Source organism: Calonectris borealis, chromosome 23, assembly GCF_964195595.1.
Source record: "Calonectris borealis chromosome 23, bCalBor7.hap1.2, whole genome shotgun sequence".
NCBI lineage: Eukaryota > Metazoa > Chordata > Aves > Procellariiformes > Procellariidae > Calonectris > Calonectris borealis.
The window spans coordinates 7,933,363-7,954,470 of record NC_134334.1 but is presented as its reverse complement, the minus strand read 5'-3'; the positions used below and the strand labels follow the sequence as shown (position 1 = coordinate 7,954,470).

General features: G+C 44.2%; 1 protein-coding gene across 17 annotated transcripts in view; it reads right to left on the bottom strand.

Annotated features, from left to right (window-relative positions):
• EIF4G3 (eukaryotic translation initiation factor 4 gamma 3) overlaps nt 1–21,108 on the bottom strand; it is a 148,797-nt gene that overhangs the window by 39,666 nt on the left and 88,023 nt on the right. For 14 of the 17 annotated variants that reach the window (XR_012676960.1, XR_012676962.1, XR_012676959.1 and 11 more), the window contains 3 exons: nt 18,760–18,882; nt 13,084–13,192; nt 6,573–7,430 (listed from right to left, as the gene is read on the bottom strand). Coding sequence is in view for 13 of the 17 variants with exons in the window: in XM_075171938.1 (XP_075028039.1) it covers nt 6,573–7,430; nt 13,084–13,192; nt 18,760–18,882 (1,090 nt within the window). In the remaining 4 variants the exon portion in view is untranslated. The remainder of the gene's footprint in view (nt 1–6,572; nt 7,431–13,083; nt 13,193–18,759; nt 18,883–21,108) is intronic. The other 3 variants (XM_075171928.1, XM_075171935.1, XM_075171936.1) reach the window with 1 other exon arrangement.

Here is a 21,108-nt window from a genome sequence, read left to right as displayed (position 1 = left end):
AATCCAATATGCTCATAATTTGTTGCAAGTGTTACCAGCTTAAATTCTGATACTAGGCACATATGCATATTTAACACAGAGCGTAAACAGAATTGATTTCGTGATTGAAGTTTACTGCAAACAGATTTCCAGCTCGAGCCTTTGGTTTCTAGCAGATACTGCGGAAAAACACAGCGTGCACTTCTTTTATCACAATAAAACACAATTTTGAAAGGCTCTTCAACTAACGGATAAATGAAAAGAGTCTTAACAATGGCCTACTTTGTTCCTATGGGCGAAGAGGAAACCGGGTTCGCTACGTTCCCACTGCCCCAAAAGATACGTACGAGCCTCAGCGGCTTCTTAACAGTGTTCCCCTGTTTGGAGGGCGACTGTGGACTTGCAGGAACGCCGCGGGCTGCGGAAACCACTACAGTCAGCGCGCTGGCCCCAGCCCAAAGCGCAACAGGAGCTATCGTCGCTGATAAAAGACTTTTATCTTCATGCTAAACACCACAAAAGCAAAGGTTAATTAAAAAAAAAAAAGAAGTCTCATTCAAATATTCAAACATCGTCTGGTCATTCTGATGGTTCACGGAGAAGCTGGAAAAATCATCCGGGTCTCCCAAACTCCGAGTCCCGCACGTCCCACCCATCGCGTCACCCTACGGAGAAACTTTCAGCTTTGAGAGCAGGGCAGAGCCCCGGCAGGAACCCTGAATTTCCTGGGGCTCAAAGGAGAGTCGAGAAATGGCCAAGCAGGTACGGATTGCAAAATGGCTTTGCCTTATGCAACCGGGGATTAGCTTTTATTACTGCTAGTTCACCGTACCCTCGCAAGAACAGTCGAGTTATTCTCACCGTCTTGGGGTGAAATCGGGGTTGGGTAAGGACCAGGTGCCCGTGCAGGTGGTAACTTCTGTGATTTAGCAAAGCGTGGACCTAAGCGAGGCTCCGCAGCTCCCTCCGCCACGAAATCTCCTAAAGTTTAGTGAAAATTTAGTGCTTTTCAAAAGTCAACCCGCTGTTTTAAGGCTGGACATCAAGCCCCACTGCCGTGATACGATGCCTTCTTGTTTGGTGATGCCGCTTCCACGCTTTTGGGGGATTTCTTCAAGGAGGGGGTCACGTCTACACGGTAATGACTGCCATAGCCAAGTAATTTAATTGATTAACCCCAAGGTTTTTAATTTGACAGAATTTCACTCCACGCAAGCCCAAACTACGCTACGGAAAACACCCACGGTGTAAAATAACGTTTCATTTTTAAATGCACAGAAATAAACTCAGGGTAATGGATTTGGGGTTGGCAATGGTTTGGGGTGTTTTCTTCCTCAACTGTCAGGACGTTAACATTATTGCTTCTCAATGATACATTTTTTTCACCTTTTTTGGCAAAAGAAAGCTATATAAAGGATGCGATCCTGCGGAGCCTCCTGGATGAGTCTCGCAGCTTTTGCCTTGTTTTAATCGTGCAGATCCTTTTCCTGCTTGGGGCTTCCCTGCAGGAGGATGCTTGGCCGGACACTTGCCTTTAACCCCAAGACACGGCAGCAGCCTTGGCTTAGCCCTGTAGTTCTGCAGCCTTAACTCCTGCCAACACCCAACCCTATTTCACGGGGCACGCCGGCGAGATCTCCAGAGACGTTGCTCAGTTCTTCCCCTCTTAAAATAGCAGACATTGGATTTTGTTCTGTGGAGTTCTCATTTCTGCTACAGGAACTGACTCAATAGGAGAATTTATGCTAATGTATGCTTAGGAAATTAAAGTGAGTTTAGCTGCCAACCCTCCCAAACCCAAAACCCAACCAGGACAACGGTGCTGTCTGGTACCGTCTGAAAATTGAGCTTCAGCTGCGAGGCACTCGAGCCGTAGGGAAACGAAAATGTCACGTGTCTAGTTTGGCTCTTGGCAAGGGAGGTCTCCGGACACTTCTGGTCTTTCTCTCAATTTTCCTGTCCCCCAAGTTAAGTATCTTCACGTGCACACCAATAACTGGATTCCTGCTCAAATGCAGGTTCATTTTTGCCAGCTTTCACACATTTCCAGAGCTTGTTTTCAGCCCGCTTCGACGTGTTGGGTGGTAATTTCTTTCCGTCGGAGAAGGGACACCGGCAGACCCAGCGTACCGCTGCCTAGCCAACACGGTGAGCTCTTCGTTTGCCGCTGCTTACGAAAATAAGAGGTAGCAGGAGTGACAATACCGATCTACATTAGGACCGGAAAGAGTAACAAAATCCTTATTTCCAGACTATCCCGGACATCGCTACCGGTCGTAACGTCACCTCTGGAGAAATCTGCTCAGCAGACCCTGCGCTGCCTCAACCCATTTCTCCAGCTACATCATGTTCTTCAGTGGAACTTCTTTCTGCAGCAGATACCCACCCCAGCAAGTCCACAACCCATCAAGCGAGACAGAGAAGGCAGTCTCCTCTCTGATGTGGGTACCAACTGCTAAGCATAAATTAATACCAGCTCTTATATTTTTATTTTTTAGCCAATGTGCCATTAAAAACCAAAGCAAAGACTCACCATTGCCTTACAGCTCATGGGAAAGAAAATGTATTCCACCGGGCTATGGCAGCAAATCAAGAAAAAGGCGATACCTGATTTATGTTTCCGGCTCTCCGGCTTTGGGTGCTGGAGATATTTCTCCAAGATATTTCCAATTACTGCCCCAAGTTGCTTGTTACAGCCTCCACAGCTCAGAAACCCAGGGACCCGCAGTCCGTTGGGCTACTTTATATTGAAATACGTCTCATAAATTAGCTCTGCAAGAAACAGCCCTTTGAATTCAATGCGTCTGAAGCTCTTTTGGCTTCCTGTGTTCCTAGGAGTTCTGCCTGGGACAGACATCAATCTCTTATTTTCCTCTTTGCTTCTCCTAATAGCCATGATAGAAAGATTACATCAAAGGCGGGCATTCAGAGCATGTCCTAAAGGCGTCAAGTCTCTGGTAGTGCCGCCGCCTTTAGAAATTCCACTCCACCAACAAAATTTGCCTTGTTTTGTTCCCCGAGAAGTGCCGGCAAAGCTACTAGAGAAAAACCAGAATTTAATAACAAAAGCAATTGCGTGTCGTTGATGACTTTTAACTGGAGCAATGTTTTCAGTAAGGATCGCAGGCTGAGCACCGAGTTCCTCTCTTGATAATATCAGTATTTTTTTTCCTTGTAATGAAGATGAGTAGGAATTAATTATTTTAAAAGCTGCGTGCTCTTGCCCTTTGCAAATAACAGCTCTGCCCATCCTGAAAACCTCAAGATAATCGTTCCTGAGCAGGCAGGAACGAGATCCGCTGCCTGCACACTCGCAATAGGGTGAACGCGTCTCCTCTAACCTCACATTTTGGCGAATACTCAGAACTGAAACACAGTCAGCAGAAAGAACCATACACCCAGGTACAACATCCTGCTTGCAGGATAAAAAACTGCAGTTCTCAGTGGTTTAATGCTCTGAAACCCGCCCAATCTTCCCCGTTTCGTCAGGGATTACAAGCAAGACCAGCGATGCTGATGAGCAGGCCTCGGATGGACCAGCTACTATCAGACACAGACTGAACCACTAAAACGGCTATCTTCATTATGCAGGCTAATGCAACCTAAGACATTAAGAGCAGATAGAACAGTGTAAAATAAAAAGGAAAGCCAGGCATACTGCAATTTCTGCAAAATAAGAGTACAACACAGGTGCTCCTGTAGACATCCTCTGACCTTGGAAATCTGGCAGAGACCTAATGCCAGTGGAAAAGAAAGAGCAGAGGTTCCCCTGGATCCCAAAGGGTCAGCTCTGCTCAGCTCCGGTCTCCTCCTGCAAATGCTGAAAAACTCATTTTCTTGAGCTGTAAAAAGAAGTGCTGGAGAATAAAGATGTTTAAGGGAAAACCTCTGCGGTCTGAACGTATTTGTTTCTTTCTCTGTAGAGTTTGATGGAGCAAAAAATAAAAGGATTGTTTCTCTGCCTGTTAGGTAGAAGGTGTATCCTGTAAAGCGCTTGAGGAACAAGCGAATAATTTCATTCATCCCTGAAAAGCTGTCGCCTCCATCGCAAAACACGGGATACACCTCCAAGTCTCAACAGGACTGCCCTGCCACGTCAGGGAGGAGGTGGGTTAACGTCCCGTTCAGAACCACCCCCCCATTTTTAGGCAGACCAGATTATAACTATGGAAAGGACACTCGGGAATAAGTGCTGCAGCAATTAGATTATTCTTAGGGGTCTTGGGTCTGAGTAGTCTCCCAGTCAAACCAGATCAGCGACCATTAAAGGGAACAGAGCGGTATGATGTGGCCAACCAAACTCTCTGCAATAAGTACACACTTCTACTGAAAGCCCCAAAGAAATATTGTGAAAAGTCACCGAGCTCACGCTTACCACCACGTGTTTGAGAAGCCTCCCTTATCCCAATTTCTATCGCATCTCCAGAGATCATAAAAAAAGACTCTTGGCCTTTAGTCCAAGAAAAAAATACAATAATACAGCCTTTCTCCTTGCTGCTGAAGTTCAGCATCTGTATTTTCCAGCGTATGGCAGAGAGACGCAGTTCCTCGTTCAGCCTGGACGACCCGAATTAGCAGTCACCTTCAGATTACATTATTTCTCTCTTCCTCTCTCCAAGGAAGAATTGGAAAATTATTGCTCAAAAAAAACGTTGGCAGAGAAATGCAATACAGTTAAACATCATTAAAGAAGGGGTAAAGCACAAAAAACTGACTCGGAGAGTATTTTGCTTTCCTTGAAGTACTGAGCTTTTAATAGTCATCAGAGTTTCAAGTGATCTTTTACGTGACTTGAGAAATACTTGTTTCTCTGTTGCCAAAGCCAATGTATTGGCTAACGTGTGCTGTCTAGCCTAATGACATTAGAGCATTAAAATTAATCTTCTGCATAATTAAAAGCCCCAAACGCTGTAAGTAATTTTTTTTTCATTTAAACTACAGGACATTACAAAGCGAGCAATAATATTGCAAGCTGGAACCTGGCTGTGTAAAACCTTATTTACAGAAAGAGTCCCATTTCTCTACTTTGTAAGGAAATTAATTTGTGTTACAAAGTAGATCAGATTGAAAGAACAACAAGTGCCAGAGCAGTGAAATGACCCGAGTAAAATAAAAATAGAAAAAGATTAACAGAAAAAAAAACCCTGTGGCTGGTATAGTGAAGAGATCGTTCTGATCTTCTCTAGATATTGGATTTTATTTAAGATCCAGCATATTGACCTAGCGCAGCATTACACAAATATGGAACAAGGCCAACCTCGGCTTTTCCTTTAATTTAATCCATAGCAGAGCGTAGTCCTAAATGCTACTGATGCCATTATACATCTATTGCTTGCTTATGAAAGAATAAACTAAAAAAAACCCTATTTTAAATGTTACTTTCAAAAAAAACCCCCAAAACCCAAACAAATCACAACCTACTGTTTCTCCTTTGTTTCTTGTCCAAACTTCACCAAATTCAAAGGATATATTTAAATAAACAACCTCAGCTTCACAGCTCTGAAAGGACTGCAAAACAGGGTATAAAAGATGCGACACATTTAAATGCTTTAACACTGCTAGGCGTGCATAATAGCCACCATTATACTCCCCCCAGCAGCTAAATACAAGTAATAGATTGATTGAACTTCTTTTCACAGTTTCATTTCCAGGAAGTCCTGAAAAAAAAGCAGTTTTCTATAGAAAATACACCAAATAAAAAGACAATGGGCTATATTAATCCATTAAACGCTAAACGAGCGATGGGATAGGACACCGAAACCAAAGGCAGATAACAACACTCAGAGAAATAGCCTGGATTTGAAAACGCAGCTACAGAAATCTCAATTTTCAGTAATTTGTAACAAGTCCTTATGCCTCCTGAACTAAAGCACCTTGTTTTCTGAAAATTTCAAGAACAGTGAAATGAGAACAGCTGAGCCGAGCGAGGAGAAGGGGAAATTTCACTTACGTATTTACTTTTGCAGAGGAAAGCCAGATGCATCATCAATTAAGGCTGGGCAGATTGAGGTGTTTGTGACACTGGGTGCTTCAGTCAATTAGAGCTTTAACGGTCCACGTCACTTACCCACATCTGGTAACACCATGACACATTTTTTATAGTTGGAAAAACCCCCAGCCCACCACTTTCCAGAAACGGCTGGCTCAGAAGGTTCACCCAGAGGGCTTCACGGTCTGAATGTTAACCTGGTTTAGGTGCAGGCTGATAAATGCAGAGCAACAGGTCCTCAAACCGACCGGTCATCTCAGAGAGAACAAGAGCAGCGTCCTTTGAACTGCCCCGTTAACAGCACTCGGGAGTGCTGCCCTGCATCACTGTGAAAGCAAAATGCTGGCAGCTTACGTGAACCCAGCCAGCCCTGGGACGCACATCGAGTCGGCTACCTCTTGTACGAACAATTATGAGATTTTGGTTTTTTTTGTCCCTGCAAACAAAGATTAGCATTTCGCAATCACAACAACGGTCATGCAGCACGACCAGATTTTTTTTTTTGGCAGATAGAAACGGAAACACCTGATGGAAGAAGAACCCCAACGACCCTTTTCCTTCATCCTCCAGTTTACCGCACACAACCACGGTGCCAAGTGCTTACCTGGGACAGGACTCTTGCTCGAGTTTAAACTCTGAGCCTCCGTGCTCTCCTCCAGTTGCCCATCTGCTTCTGTCTCTTCCTTCTTTTCAGTATCTTTTACCTCTTCGTTAAGAGTAGTTCTTGTGCTCTCCTCTCCTTCTAAATCTCCCTGAACAACAGGGAGGGCACTAGGAGATGGAAGAGGAGGTGGAGAAGGAGTTGTAGTGGTAACAGCAGCAGCAGCAACAGAAATAGGAGGAGAAGGAGGCGGAGGGGTGGGAGGTGGGGTGGGAGGAGGAGAGGGAGCAGCGTGAAGAGCACTGGAAGATGGCACGCTTTCCACTTCTGCTGGAGGTGCTTCTGGTGTCTCCAGCTCAACAGTCAATGGCGCAACTTCCGTCTGGGCTACATCTACTACGGTCTCTGCAGCAGTTACTTTTTCACTAACTCCGTTCATTTCATTAATTAGATTAGTACTAGCAGTCACTGGAATATCACTAGATGCTACACTACTAGGCTCCTTGCACACCTCGGCATCAGCCTCTTCCGCTGGCGAAGGGTCTGACGTGTCCGTGCAGGGTGCGGCATTAGATATAGGCATTGCCTCCTCTTTTGGGGAAGCCAGTTCACATTTCTCCTCTGAGTCAGCTGTGAATGTGGATTTACTAGAAACGGCGACAACAGCAGCAGCAGCAGCAGCAGAAACAACTGCGACGGGAGCAGCCGGGGTTGGTGACGGAGCAAGAGGAAGTTCTGGTGGGGTTTCCGCTGAGACGGCCTCGGTCGTCTGGCCAGCTTGATCTTTTTTCTCCCCAGTAGGTTCTGGTCTGAGGACTGGAGAAGGTGGTTTTAATACTGGATCTGGTTTTGGCTTCTCTTCTGGGAAAGGAAAAAAAAAAGGCAGTGTTACAAACAGCAAGTCGATTCCATTTTCCTCCACTGGATCTGTCTAAGGCTCCTTCCCTTGTTCCCCCTGTCTGTATCCCGCCCGCTATTCAAGAAGCTCTGAGGAAGACACCAGAGGCACCTGAAGCTAACCTTGGCACCTAAAGGAAAAGTCCAGACAACCTGCAGCTGGCAAATCTAAAAACGTAACCGCTGCTTCTATTTTTCTGCATGTAGACTTTGCAGTAAACGGCAGTCCTTTAGAGAAAAGGCACGTATGTATGTTATAAAACGTGGATTTTTTGCATTATCTGCTGCTGAAAATAGAAGAGCCTGGGGTTGTAACTGGCACCGGCAACCTCAGCCAGTCTCTGCCACTGCTCCCCCTCTTTGTAAAACAGGGAAACTACTCCATGACTGAGGACGGGCCGTTCTTTTACGTCTGCCACGTGTCACGCTGTTACTAATACGTGAGATGCACCTAGTTTATTTTTCCACTTGTTATTTCTTAACTCCATCACTCTTCAGCACATCAGACTAAAGGACACAATGCCCCTTTTTTTTGTTCTACATTTCAACAAAGATACCTTTTCCCAAAGAAAGGAAACCCAAAAGGGATTTAAGCGCAACCGCCACCAAAGAACAGCATCATCACCTCTTGACGCTTGCGGGCTAAGGGCATCGAGCAGGGTGGGAAAAGCACGGTGAAATACGCACGTTATCAAACCAAACCCCAAACTGCCGTGTGCAGAGAAGTCCCTGTACTTATCCCGTGATTAGCGACAGACTTTGCAATACCATCCTGCCATGACCATCACGCAGCTCCCAAAGGTCTGCTGCAACTCCGTTTAACACGCTTATTCCCGCTTGGTTCGAACAAAATATGAGCCAAGATCCTAAGGGACCCTCTCCCACCTCCGATTTGATGACAAGACGTAGGCTGTAAGATCTTGCTTAGGAAAGCGCCTCCGTGCCACAACTCTGCAAGACGGATGAAACAGGTATCACTCAAAGTCAATCATACAGATGGCGGGGACTCAGCGGTCCAGTTCCTAATCATCATTACGAGGAGAGCAGCTTTACCCGTCCTTGGGGAGGGAGCTCTGCTCTGCTCCACGAACGCAAAATGCCCCGAGGCTTTCTGAGCACTGAAGCAACAGGGAACCCCTTCCGGACACTGCCACGACAGCGAAAAGTAATTCTGGAAAAGCCAGAGGCACAAACGCTGCTGTTCAGGTGAGGAAATCGAAGGCCACAACCAACCCCAAATCCTCAAGCCTCAGGTAGAACCGAGGAGGTACGGCTTTGCTTGGTCTTTCCCAGCTCTGCTGGCTTTCCATTTGGGGCTTGTTCAAGAGCCAGGCTGAAGGGAAAGGGGGTTTGAAGGAGAACCCAGCTGAAACGGCTCGGAGCATCAAGTCCCATCGTTAGGAATAGCTGGAGTAATGAAGAACTCTGCTTCCAGGCATCCACAGCCCCAGCAGCGTTACAGCGAGGATCACAGCCAAAGCAGTAGTTTATCAACTTAATGAGGCACGTAGGGAGACGGCTTTGGATGAGGATGACAAATGAGGAAAAAAGATGGGAGAAAGTATCCCAACAGCTGATTTTGATTCTGAAGGCTCCGTGGAAGAAAAAGGACCCGGGAACTGGTTTAGAAAAGAAAATGCGTCACCTCCGATTTCTGGAACATCCTTTGCAGACAACTCATGGAGCATTCTTGAGATTTACAGCTCGCTATAAACAACTGCCTGGATATTCTCTCCCTTGAGTCAAATGAGATTGCTCAAAAAAAAAAAAAAAAAAAAAGGCATTTGAAATGTCTAGAAAAACATTCCGAGAGATAAAAAACACAGCAAAAATATACAACTGCATTTTAAAACCAGTGGTTTAAACACACTTTCTTCTAACTACACCTTATTTGGGGAGTATGTCAGCCACTGATACAGGCTGTGTGTGCAAAATTCAAGGAGGAAAGCTACTTGAGGAGGGGGGATTTCAGAAGAACGATGAGCAGATTTGGCTAATGAGAAGTAAATCTGAACTTGACACACAGAGAACAAATCTCAAAGTCCCGGCAAAGGAACATTCATCCCTGCCAACTATTACAGAAACGGTCACGTGAAACAACATACAGTTGGGAAGGGAAAACAAAAATCAACGCAATTCATCCAAACTGAATCAGATCCCTTTTCCTAAGTATGCCAAGATCATTCCTCACATTATATTTAGAAAGTATTTACTGGAAGTGCTAGGCTGTTCAGGATGAAAGCTTGCTCCGTCAATAGATATTTTTTAAAATCTCCAGATAAATACAAATCTTGTAAAATTACTCTTCATTAGAAATACTTTTACAAACTCAGCGGGACGAACGCTTGCTATCTCCTCCATGCAAAGACATTAAAACCAGAGAGGGAGCTGGGTTGCTGGGTGGTCGCGGTGGCAAAGACTGCCCAGAGCCGTGCCTGGGGAAGATTTTACTGGATACGGGAATCCGTTTCTGCTTCGCGGTGTTTATCTGAAAATAATCGCTGGGCTTGCTGCCATTTTTCCATCTTTTGTCCCGATGCAAACGTTCGCGAGGCGGTGCCGATGCTGGCAGTTTTTGGAGCACACGTTACTGAGTCATACGGTCAGCAGAGGGGCTGAAAGTTTTCCAAACTTCAGGATCTGACATTAATCTCTTTTCCACAAACCCTCTTATACATTCTCCACGTCTGATACATTGCAGGATTTGGAAAGAGGTTTAAAATAATAATGCTACTCCGAACATCCCACTGAACCCGTGCAAGCGGAGTAAACGCGGACAGCTCTGATTTCACGCACAATTATACCCCGTTACAACTTCTGCACCAGCCTGGCCTGCAGCCAGGTTCCTGCACGCTCTGCTATCAGCTTGACCTAAATTCTCCAGCGATATCCTCACCTTCTGCAGCCCTGCTGATATACATGCACCAGGGGCACCTACAGGAACGACAGCATGCCCCTAAATAATGCCACTTTTCAAGGTAGCAATTCCTATATTCCTTCAAGTGATATATGAATTTTGAAGCCTGAAGAGCCAGAAGCTGCTTTGAAAGCAGCAAATACCAAATGTTTGTCTTTTAAAGAAAAAACAAGGATATTAAATACAAAGCAATCCCAAATTCAGCCTCACTAACGACTTCAACGCAAGAATAACAGGGACTGCAGATACTCGCAGGGAGAAATAACAGAGGCCGGGTCTGCCGGCACAGCACACGTGCTCCGCTCCCGATCCCCAGCCCAGCGAACGGGCCAAATGCTGCGCGCAGTTATAAATAACTGCAAAATGATCGCCGAATATCACAAAATTAGAATGATAGCTTTATACCAAATTTCAACTGATGCAAACGAGTGCAGAAGGTGAAAGGCACAAGGGAGAATCCGATCCACAGGATGAACACGGCAGAGGGGTCTTAAGGGAAGCAACAATACTGGTTTTAATAAACACTTGCTTAAGAAAGCCATGCAACCCTATCTGTGACTATTTTTATTTTGGAACAAGAAAAACCAACATTAGGCACAAAGAGAAAAAAGATTTTGATACCTTGGCATGTATTTCTGGAAAGATGTGCCCCCTCAAGTCACTAGCTCGGTTTAAATAAATAATTTTAATGGTGTCTAAACTTCTTTCACCTTTTTTATTCGCTCTGTCCTGTGACCGACACCACCGCTGCTGTCCCCCACCCCGAGGCCACAGTCGAACGCTAATGGTGTTATTTCAGGGCTCGCTCTTTCTCTGCAATGCTTACATAAATGTGCTCTTTAGCAATTTTTGGACTGGAACAAATGTTTGAATCCTTCTGGGATGGAACGGAGATAAACACAGGAAAGCTCATCAGTGTTAAATCCCAGTTCAAGCCTGATTTATATTTAAACCAGCACAGTCAGACCTGTGTAACTAACTAAATAAAGACCGCTTACTTCCAGTTTACTTACAGTTGCCTACGAAGGGATTAAGTTAAAGAGAGAGAGAGGAGAGGCAGAAGACCCGCTTGTCCTGGAAACACAAGTTTTCATACCCAGGGTTGAAACGCTGAGATGTAAAGTGCTGGATTTTATGGTTCAGCACCAACTCGTTCAAAAGGGCAGACGCGTTTTGGTGCTTGCATCGCGGTCATCAGTTCTTCAAGTCCCAGGGCCACCACGGACCTTGGCGTGCTCAGAGGATGTCCCTGGCAGCGAGCGGGACTTGGGCACGTCGGCAGAGGAGGGACACGGCCACGGACCGGGAAGAGCGGCTGTGCCAGAGCTGAGCAGCAACGCAGGGCAGCAAGCCTGCGAGCTGTGTTCGGCCAGCGCAATCACAGTCGATTGGATGGGTGTTAAACCTACCCACAACTTTTTCAGGTGACAGGGAGGTCTACGTTTTGCACAAAGATCTGGACAAAGCCCTAGTCCCACTTCAAGTGGGAGATGGGACCAGACGATTTCCAAAAGGTCCCTTTTCAACCATTTCTAGACACTGCAGCCGTCTAGAGATGTATCCGTGGAACAGTTTTCACTGAGGGGAAAACCCTGAAGTCTACGCTATGGCTGTAAAAGAGCAACGTTTTCAGTAAATTTTAGAATCTGATACAAATTAGCCTCAGGGATATGTCCCTTTACTCTCAAGCAGCAAGCGTACTCCTATTTCGATCTGTGACATCTGTAGCATCACAGGCAGCTTTGTTCCCCCTTTTCTAGAGCTGTGCTTCTCTGGGGCTGTTTTCCTCTAGCAAATACTCGAAAAAAAAAATCTCAGCAGGCTCAAGGTTTACAGGCAACGCTCACGAGTGAAAGACGGCACTTCTCGACTTTCACGCACACGTGGCTCTAGGCAGAAACCTCAAACGCTGCAATGCAGCGAATAAATGGGAAGCAAACAGCGGTGTCAACTCTGTATTCCAACACCAGGTCCGCTAACACGATGGCAGCACACACATTATTAACTACAGCTTTTTAATGGCTTTTAGGTGGCTATGAAATTTCAGTGTGGGAAGAGACTTGGCACGCTCCGTCCTCCTTCCCGGGACACCTTTTCTTTAAACACTTTTAAAAAATCTCCCTTCAAATGTATATTCTTAGATATGAGAAGGAAATGTAATCACTTTAAGAAACTTCTTCCATCTGTCCTCTTTCTACTAAAGTCAGCAAAATTTGTTATGAGATACTTCGCACGCTAGCATTTTTTTTCTAATTAAAATCGCCCATGTCCTGTAGGACAGGATACCCAAGCAGCTCTGGAGGAGCCATATGATGCTCTGGTTACGTGCCATCGCTATGGATATTTGTCCAAATGATATAAAGCCTCTCTGGCTAAGAGCATTTTACGGACAACACACTTGTTTCTGAAGGACGGCACATGGGTGAGAGCAGATTCACGCTTCTAGGTGCTCTGAAACAACGTTTAGGATGTATAAGCTTGAATACAATTATTTTTAAGCAGTTTCACTTTGGCAAATTTCAATTAATTCCCTTAGCAACACATTGTTAAAATGTTCCACCGGAGGAAAAGAAGTCCCTCCCCTCCTACTTCTCCTGACTGCTTGTCTCCACGCCAAAAATATTCAAACTAAAACAAGAAAGGAGGAAAAAAAAAAAAAAAGACTAAAAATAATCAGGGAGGAAATATCCATCAACAAACCTTGCTTCGGGTTGCTAGTCGCAGTGACAGGGGTGCTGGCAGCGAGATGGGTGTTCTCCACAGTCCCATAAACCACAGGGCTGTGCTCGGGGACCTGGCTGGACAGCTGCTGGGATTTGAAGTACAAAAAAGGGTGATAATGAGCGTGCGAACATAAAAACTAGCAACATGGAGCACAAGCAGGCAAGTGGGGAGACGAGAATAGGGTGGGATAGAAAAGAAAAACAAAAGGCAGGTAAATAAAAGATACACAGACCGATTGAATAAATTCAAAAAGTACAAAAAAGTACATGGGAAAGGGAGGGAGGAAAAGGCAGCAGGAAAAGGGGAAAAAGAGACAATTACTGTTAACAACAGGAAGAAAGGGACAGCACAGCACAGTTATTAACACTCTGCGTTCTCCGAACGCTTCTTCCAAGAGCAGCAGAAATGCTCCACTGCATAGTCTGCAAAAAAGTCGGAGATACACCAAGACTCCTGGACCTCTCCGTAATTTAAGTTTGCTTTCTGGACTCAACTCCTTTCTCAACTGATCAGTTATTTCAAACACCTTAGATATTTTAATATATATTTGTTTATTTTTCTATATGTTTATTTATAGATAGATAACGTGTGTACGTATGCATGAATAGTGTATATATGCATCTCTATGCACACGCACAGCAACTTGTTATCGCAGTAGAAAAATCATCTAGATTGGTTATACCTGTGTGGTTGTATGAAAAAAACATCCAATGCCTTCTACAAACAGACTTACAGATGGTACCTGCTGGGTAATATGAGAATAAAACCAATTGTGCATCAATCTGAAGGAGAGCAGGAGGAGCTGGTTCCCAATCAAGGCGGAGTGAGCCTGAGATTTTCTATATATAAAAACCCAAAACTGCAAGACCAGCGAAGTCACAAGACTGAAAAAGCCATGGCCTGTTGCACAGTTGTATTTTAACTATGTTCCCACCATTAATGGCACAAACGATGACTTCACTTGTGTTCATGAAGGCTTGATAAAGACAAACAGCCCCGTCCCTGCACCTCACCTTGGAATCTAACGAAGACCTTGTGTAAGAAACTGTATCAAACTCAAATTTACAGGTAAAGCACTTGGTACTTTAGAGTGAACGTAGATGGGGCAAGTCAACTACTCACATTTGCAAAATCCCCTTAACTGTGCATCACGGACCATGCAAAGAAGAAAGTGGGGCTAAATTTAAATTTAATGCTCTAAAGCTCTTTGCAGGTGGCTGTTCTTACCTAGCTGTACACCCATGCTGACTTCTCAGAAGACCTACAGGAAAAGGGATTTTTCAACAATCAAAATAAAGCAGAGTGCCCAAGGCACGGGTGTCTAATTCTTTCTTTCAGACAGGCTATCAGAAATCCATGCAAAACTTATTTCCCGAAAAAAAGAAACACTCTGGCAATCTGCTCCTCTTCCTGGGACTCTCTTTTTCTCCCATTTCCAGCTTTTTCAGCTATTGCGTCTGAAAAGTGCAGAATAAAGAGTGAATTATCTTCAATACACTATTTTTCACCATTTCGGGCAAGAGAAAGGTAAAGGAGGACTGTGAAAAAGCACGTCCGGAAAAATAAAAATAAAAATCTAAGTAAGCGGGGTGAAGGGTTGAAATTTTATTTGGGATTGCTCCTCTTCCAGGAATGAGCCTGATGAGATTGGCCGGACTATGGATGAAGAATTGCATCCCTACCTCCAGCCAAATCTGAAGGAAGCCAAAGAAAACACAGTTTTACAAACGAGCAGGTTTCAAGAACGCTTTCCCCTCACCCTCAACGGATCATTAGTTTCATTTTATGAAAAATTTATGGGCGAAAGCAGCGGAGAAAAAGGAGAATGTGATAAGAATCGCATGAACCAAACCAGACTAGAGGACAAGAAACCTGTAAGCCTAGAAACTCCTTGGGTAGTAAACATGTTTTCTTAAGAAATTTGGAAAAAACGCTCATTTATTTTGGGGGAACGATATTGCAAAGCAATATAAATGGTACTTAAGTACTGACTTTTACAGGCGCTCAGCTTCAAAATGGAGCATTTAGGGACTTTCTAGGAAAAAAACCCACTCAGAATTGCTGTCATGATTTATGATGCTAAAAGAGTTGTTATTCTATACTTCCAGGGCCCGTAGACCGAGCAAACACAAAATGTGACAAACTCATTGATACTTGGAAGAGGTTTGCCGGGAAAATTAGAGCATTTCTTACTCTTTAAAAGGTGATCTTCTATGGAAGTCAGTGCCGAGCAAATACTGTAGCCAGATTCAATATGTGGTCCTGGGTTTTATTTATCTTCCCAGCAAAAAAACAGAGCGTGGAAAATAGTGTCCTGCTAGAACCCTATAAATAATATCTCCACTTACTGCCAGCTTCTCTTATTCAGGAACTTTAAAGCATTTTAGCAATTAAGCAACCACTGTGGAGGTGCTGGGAAGGCTCCACCTAAAGCACTTTTTGGTCAGCGATGCCGACTACAAAGCAGGAGATACGAAAAGCATGGAAATGGCTAAAACCACGCGGCTTGAGTCTTGGCAGCAATGCTCATCTTTTGAACAAGTCCAGGGTTTTTTTGATGTTAAGCACTTAATCTACTGAGAGAAGAGGGTGCTTTGGGCTCGTGTTATCAAAGTTTCGGGTTTTCTTTGAGTCAGTTAAAAAAAAAACCCAAATCTAAAGGAAAAAAAAAAAGAAAATTTTGAAACCTATTATTATTATAAAATAGCTTCTTTTTCAAATGTAGAATTTGGGACAGGGACTGGTCTACCGCAGTGGCTTCCATGCACTTCTTGAGCACGTTTCTCCCTCTGTGCTTGTGTCATTTAAATAATGAGATTACAGAATCAGATACTGGCCATCAATACAAAAGAAGTGTTACTAGAACTTAGCATACTTCTAAAATATCACTTTTGATTAAATGATGCTTCGTCAAGCCCAGAGATTGCACGTTCGCATTTTCAGTGTTCAACCAGAAGAAATCTCATCAAACCGCCCGACGTTTGATTTTTTTGGGGCGGTGGAACAAGACAGCAGCATCGATGCTCCCCTTGCACCTATTCCAGGAGCTGCCCTGAATTGCGAGCACTGCAACAGGCAGCTGTTTTCCTGTGAAGCTCACGCTGGCTGTTCACAGCTTTTATCAACTGGGGAAAGGAAATACAAAAAAGCCTTAGCACGTTTCAAGCAAAATTATGGCTGAATGTTTAAAGTTTACTGATTTTAGACTGTTCAAAATTATAACATCCACCACTACTGGAATTCAGCCACTGAGCATAGTTATTAAGGCATCATCTAGTTTCATCCAAGATACTACATTTGCTCCAAAGAAATGAATTAGAGATGCTGTTGGGACAATAACTTTGAATTTCCTGGCTTAAGTGGGCTTAAATTTTCAGTTATGTTACACTAATGAACTTTTTCTGGTGAGCTCTATTTCAGAGCTCTTCTGTGATTAACAAAAGTGGTTCCAAGTACCTAATCAAAACGAAGCCTGGATATTAAACAATGAAGTATTTGCATACCTTACTTAGAGTAGATGATTGGACATCACTGCTGTGCTCTGCATATAAATTACAGCTGATAAAAATTCATGCTTATTAACCTCCTCTTGAAAAACATTTATTTCGTTCTATTTGACTTAATTGTAGTATCTTAAAATAGATTTCAGAATGCAAAAATGATCCGGTAAGTGCCTGGATTAGCTGCACCATGCAGAAACACAATCTGAAACCCTGGCTGTTTTCAACTTTTCCCCACTTCTAACGGGGAAAGTCATTTAGCATGAAGTAATGGGAAGAAGACCTCACCAACACTCCAGCGTTTTACATCACTAGTATCTTTTCTCACGGAAAACGCTCGGAACGAAGTTTAATTGATTCTACACGTAAGCAGCTCTCAGCTCTTCTCCCCTTCCAGCTGTAGTCGCTAATCATCAGACCACTCTCTGGCAGAAAAACTGCTTTTTCCAGTCGAGCATTGCAGACCTTGTTGCAAAAACACGGCTAGCCGGGAATCGCTCGAGCGTGGTGCCTTGCTGCTGCTTGCCCACGACGGAGACCGGGACGAGAAAGCAGGTGACCAAAGCCAACGGTGATGGCTTTATGTGACAAGAGGATTCGACTGAATCAGGGGAACGGCCAAAAGCCGTAACTATCCCATCGCTCTCAACGGAGGGGAGATCTGCAGGCCAGGCTTATTTCATCTCAGTGATCCCAGTTACACTTTTACTGGCTCAGCTGTCACCTCAAGCTCCCACTCCAGCGCAACGGGTGTCTCAAGGCATGCCTGTGCTTTTGCCCCAGCACAGGACAGTCAGCAGAAAAACTATCTGGATGCAGAGGGAAAAGTAAGGTTTCAGCTCAGGAAAGGCTGTTTCACCTAAAAGCTAGCAAAAACCAGTCTCTGATATTAAACAGGGAAGACCTTAGATGAAGAAATTGCACCCCAGCCTCAGCCAGGCTCCGATCTAAAGCCCACCCATCACTCGGAGAACCTTCCTGATATTTATTGTCTTCTTATCAGGCCCCTCAGCAGTGGACAACAACCTCCAATAAAACATGGCCAACTTCCAAGGCTTGTGCCAAACCATGGAGTTTCTTCTCCAATTGTTCACAAATTTTTAAGTTTAGCACCCTCTGGCTTAGGACCATCTCTCCCAAAAGAGAGGGAGAACTAAGATGATGTGTGAAGCAAAGAGCAGCTACACCAAGCCGGCAGCTGGGAAGAGGGCAGGAGCTGCCACGCGCCTCCTCTCCACCTCCGATGCTACGCGGAGATCAAGGAGGCATCACCTCTTCTGCTGCAGGTGGGGAAGAGTCGGTCAGAGGAGAGAAATCGTTTTCTAATTAGATAGCGCAGCCACTTCCAGCCCCAGTGGTTCACGTCGTGGTGGACTTACGTTCACGTCCGGGCTGCCGGTCTGCGAGTCTGAGAGTGATTTTTTGGCCCTGGGTCAAAAAGGACTAGAACAGACCTCGATTTCCAATCAGTTTAATTTCCAGACATTACATGGGAACTTCTCAGGTGAAGCAGGATACAGAGGCTTAGAAGGGATCAGAAACTTGACGTGCGACAAGAATTTTTGAAGATATTTATGAGCTACGGAAAATGTCAGTTTGGGATATTTACGCTTTCTCCTATGTCAGAAAAATGCATTTTTAAGGTTGAACACGCAGAGACCAAATCTGGAAGCTCTGTGATAAAATTCCTGAGCTACAGTCATTCTGGTTACTCTAAAACACCCCTACTAAAGCAGAAAGACATTAGTATGGACAGTGATGCAATGGAAGATATATAATCAATCACACGCATGATACGGACTTTCCTCACGTGCACAAGACGTTAATGGAAACACCACGTTTCTCACAAATATATCGGCTCCTCCTTTAACACTGAAAGTCTTTACAAGCTCTAAAATCTACTGCTGATACAAAACCAGGGATGGAGAACTTGTAGCAGTGCTGCAGTTCCACACCTTACAAGCTATAGGCTGGTAAAAATGAGAAAACTTGGAAGGGGGGGGGGGGAATCCTTGAAGAACATGGACAATTTAGGATCATCCAGGTGTCTGAGGTGATTGGTGGCGTGGATGGAAGTTACAGGAATTGGCTCTAACAAACAGCAAAGCAAAGCAGACATCACCGGCAGAAGGCTACGCGGCCACTTTATTACCTGAGGTGGAGTAGGTGTGGAAGTGGGTCTCACGATGGGAGGCGTTGGGTTCCTGCTGCCCCCTCCAGACATTATTTCTTCTGTTATATCTTTGCCCCCCTGGTTTGGATCCCGGATTCGGATCTACGGTATTGAACAAAGAAATAATTCAAACAAGTCTTCCCGTTACCCGCTGTCCTTGGGGTTTATGGAGAGGAGAGCATGGAGAGGACATAATTCCATTAGACTTGGTAGGAGATGCTCTGGGTTGAGCTGACGCTCTGCAGGAACGCTGGGATGTGGTTTGTTTCGATAACTTGAAATGCATGGTATGTTATCCCTTAATCTCGAAGCCTAATTTAATCAAAACGCTCATCAACCACACCAGTTAGGTCTAAAAACGTGCACCCCAATGCATGACCCTGCAATTCAGAATATGGTCTCTACTTCTGGAAAATAAGTTCACTGCAACTTAGAAAATTCAGCAGAGAGTTTAGCTACAGAACTACGTTTGCCAGTTAGTGGAAAGCGCAAGAATAAAAAAAAGGCCATGTTTTACCCTGATATGAAATTCAGTGACCTTGCCAACCCAGCTGCTGGTAAAGGGGGAAAGCAAATCAACTCTTTTTGTTTTTCCCTTCCACATTGAGAAAAGTCATACCGACAAAACGGAGGGAATCAAACAAAAAATAGTGAGCGGAGGAAAGGGAAACCACAAGAAGAACAAACTAAAGTCCTATGAAACTCATCAGCATTTACGAAACAGAAAAGTTGAGTTTTTGAGTCTCTTCACAGCCCCAAAATGGGAAGGAAGAATATTTTCCAGAATAAACCACTCGAGAACACACTCATTTGAATCCTCAGCTGACACCTGAGCCAATCGTTCTCACTGAATACGGGGAACAGTAAAGCTGTCTGGGTTAATTTGGAACAGAGTACGTAATCTTCAGGATAAGAATCGAAGACTTCCATAAACCTGAAGACAGTGCTATCGTTCGTCTGTCCACCTTCCCAAAAACTCTTCGCTGAACTCGCTCCATAAATTGCGAGCAGAAGTCCCCGTTGCGCTGAGCACAACGCACAACCGTGAGCAAACCCCGAGACATAATCCTTCCGAGGGCAGGGGTGTCACTGGAAACCGCTGTGCTTTTTTCAATCAGCAACATATAAAGTCGTTACTGCAGAAGGGTTTTGTGATTTATCAACTTCAGTATCGTGTGATGTCTTCTCGACTCTTTGGGTTATGAAGACAAATGAATATACACGTGGTACTTAGGATGTTGACAAGATGTGGTCTTCTCTTGTTTTTGATGGAGTTTTTCTGCTAAAACATTTAATTAACCACAGCAACAAGGACTTAAGAGTTGGCACGAATTCCTACCCTCTCCTCCTCCTGACAAGTAGTCAATGGCATTAAAACACGCTTTCCCTGCCTGACAGCTTGTAGTACTTAAATACTCAACTAATGGTGCATGCGGGTGTGTGTACATATATACATGTAATTTTTCTTTAATTTCTCTCATTTCTTCAGTTGCGACACAGATTAGAAAATTGAAATAGTACATCCAGAGAAAAGCAGCTCAGGCATTTAAAAAAGCTTCTGCTTTTCTGCTTCAAAGAACTTAGCTTCGTTGGCATGAAACTGTCTTAACCACAGTTGAGTGTTTCTGAACATCTTTGCATTTCAAATAGCATCAACGATCTGGCCATGTCATGTTTTGGATGCTGAAAAGACTCCTCAGGACTGAAGAGGATGGTGAAGAGGTGGCAAAAGAGCTGCATCACCCTTTGCTGACAGCAGCTACAAAAAATGCCTTTCTTGCAAGCCCAGCTAACACATTGTTCAGCTCTTCCAGTTTCCCAAATCAAGTGTAATCTCAGATCATCTTCAAAAATCAAAAGATACAAATATTCTGCATTTTGAGACACGTACAAATCCCGTTTTTTTTTTCCCCTAGGAAACAGTTCTTTAATGTTTTCAAACCACTCTAAAACAGAGTGATGGAAAGTAATTTCCCTTTCGATTGTTTAGAAACGATTCATTCACAAGTTCAAGTCCACCCCTAACTCTTTCTGTTCAAACGTTACATTCACCTGGTGTGCCTTTACCATTCCCTACCATCATCCACCTGCAAACGCGTTTAAATTCCATTAAGCTGTCTCTCTCAAATTCTCACCGGTGAATTAGGAAGAGAGGAAATATGGTCTCCAAACCTCTACCCGCTTTCATATGTCATGTGTTCAGGTTCTTTCAAGCCTGCAAATATGTCCACAACTTACTGGTTTTCTACCTTTTCCGAGGCATAATATTAAACAATTTCTTTTTTGTCAATTTGAACCAATTCCCAACATTCTCCCAAACTGATCTGA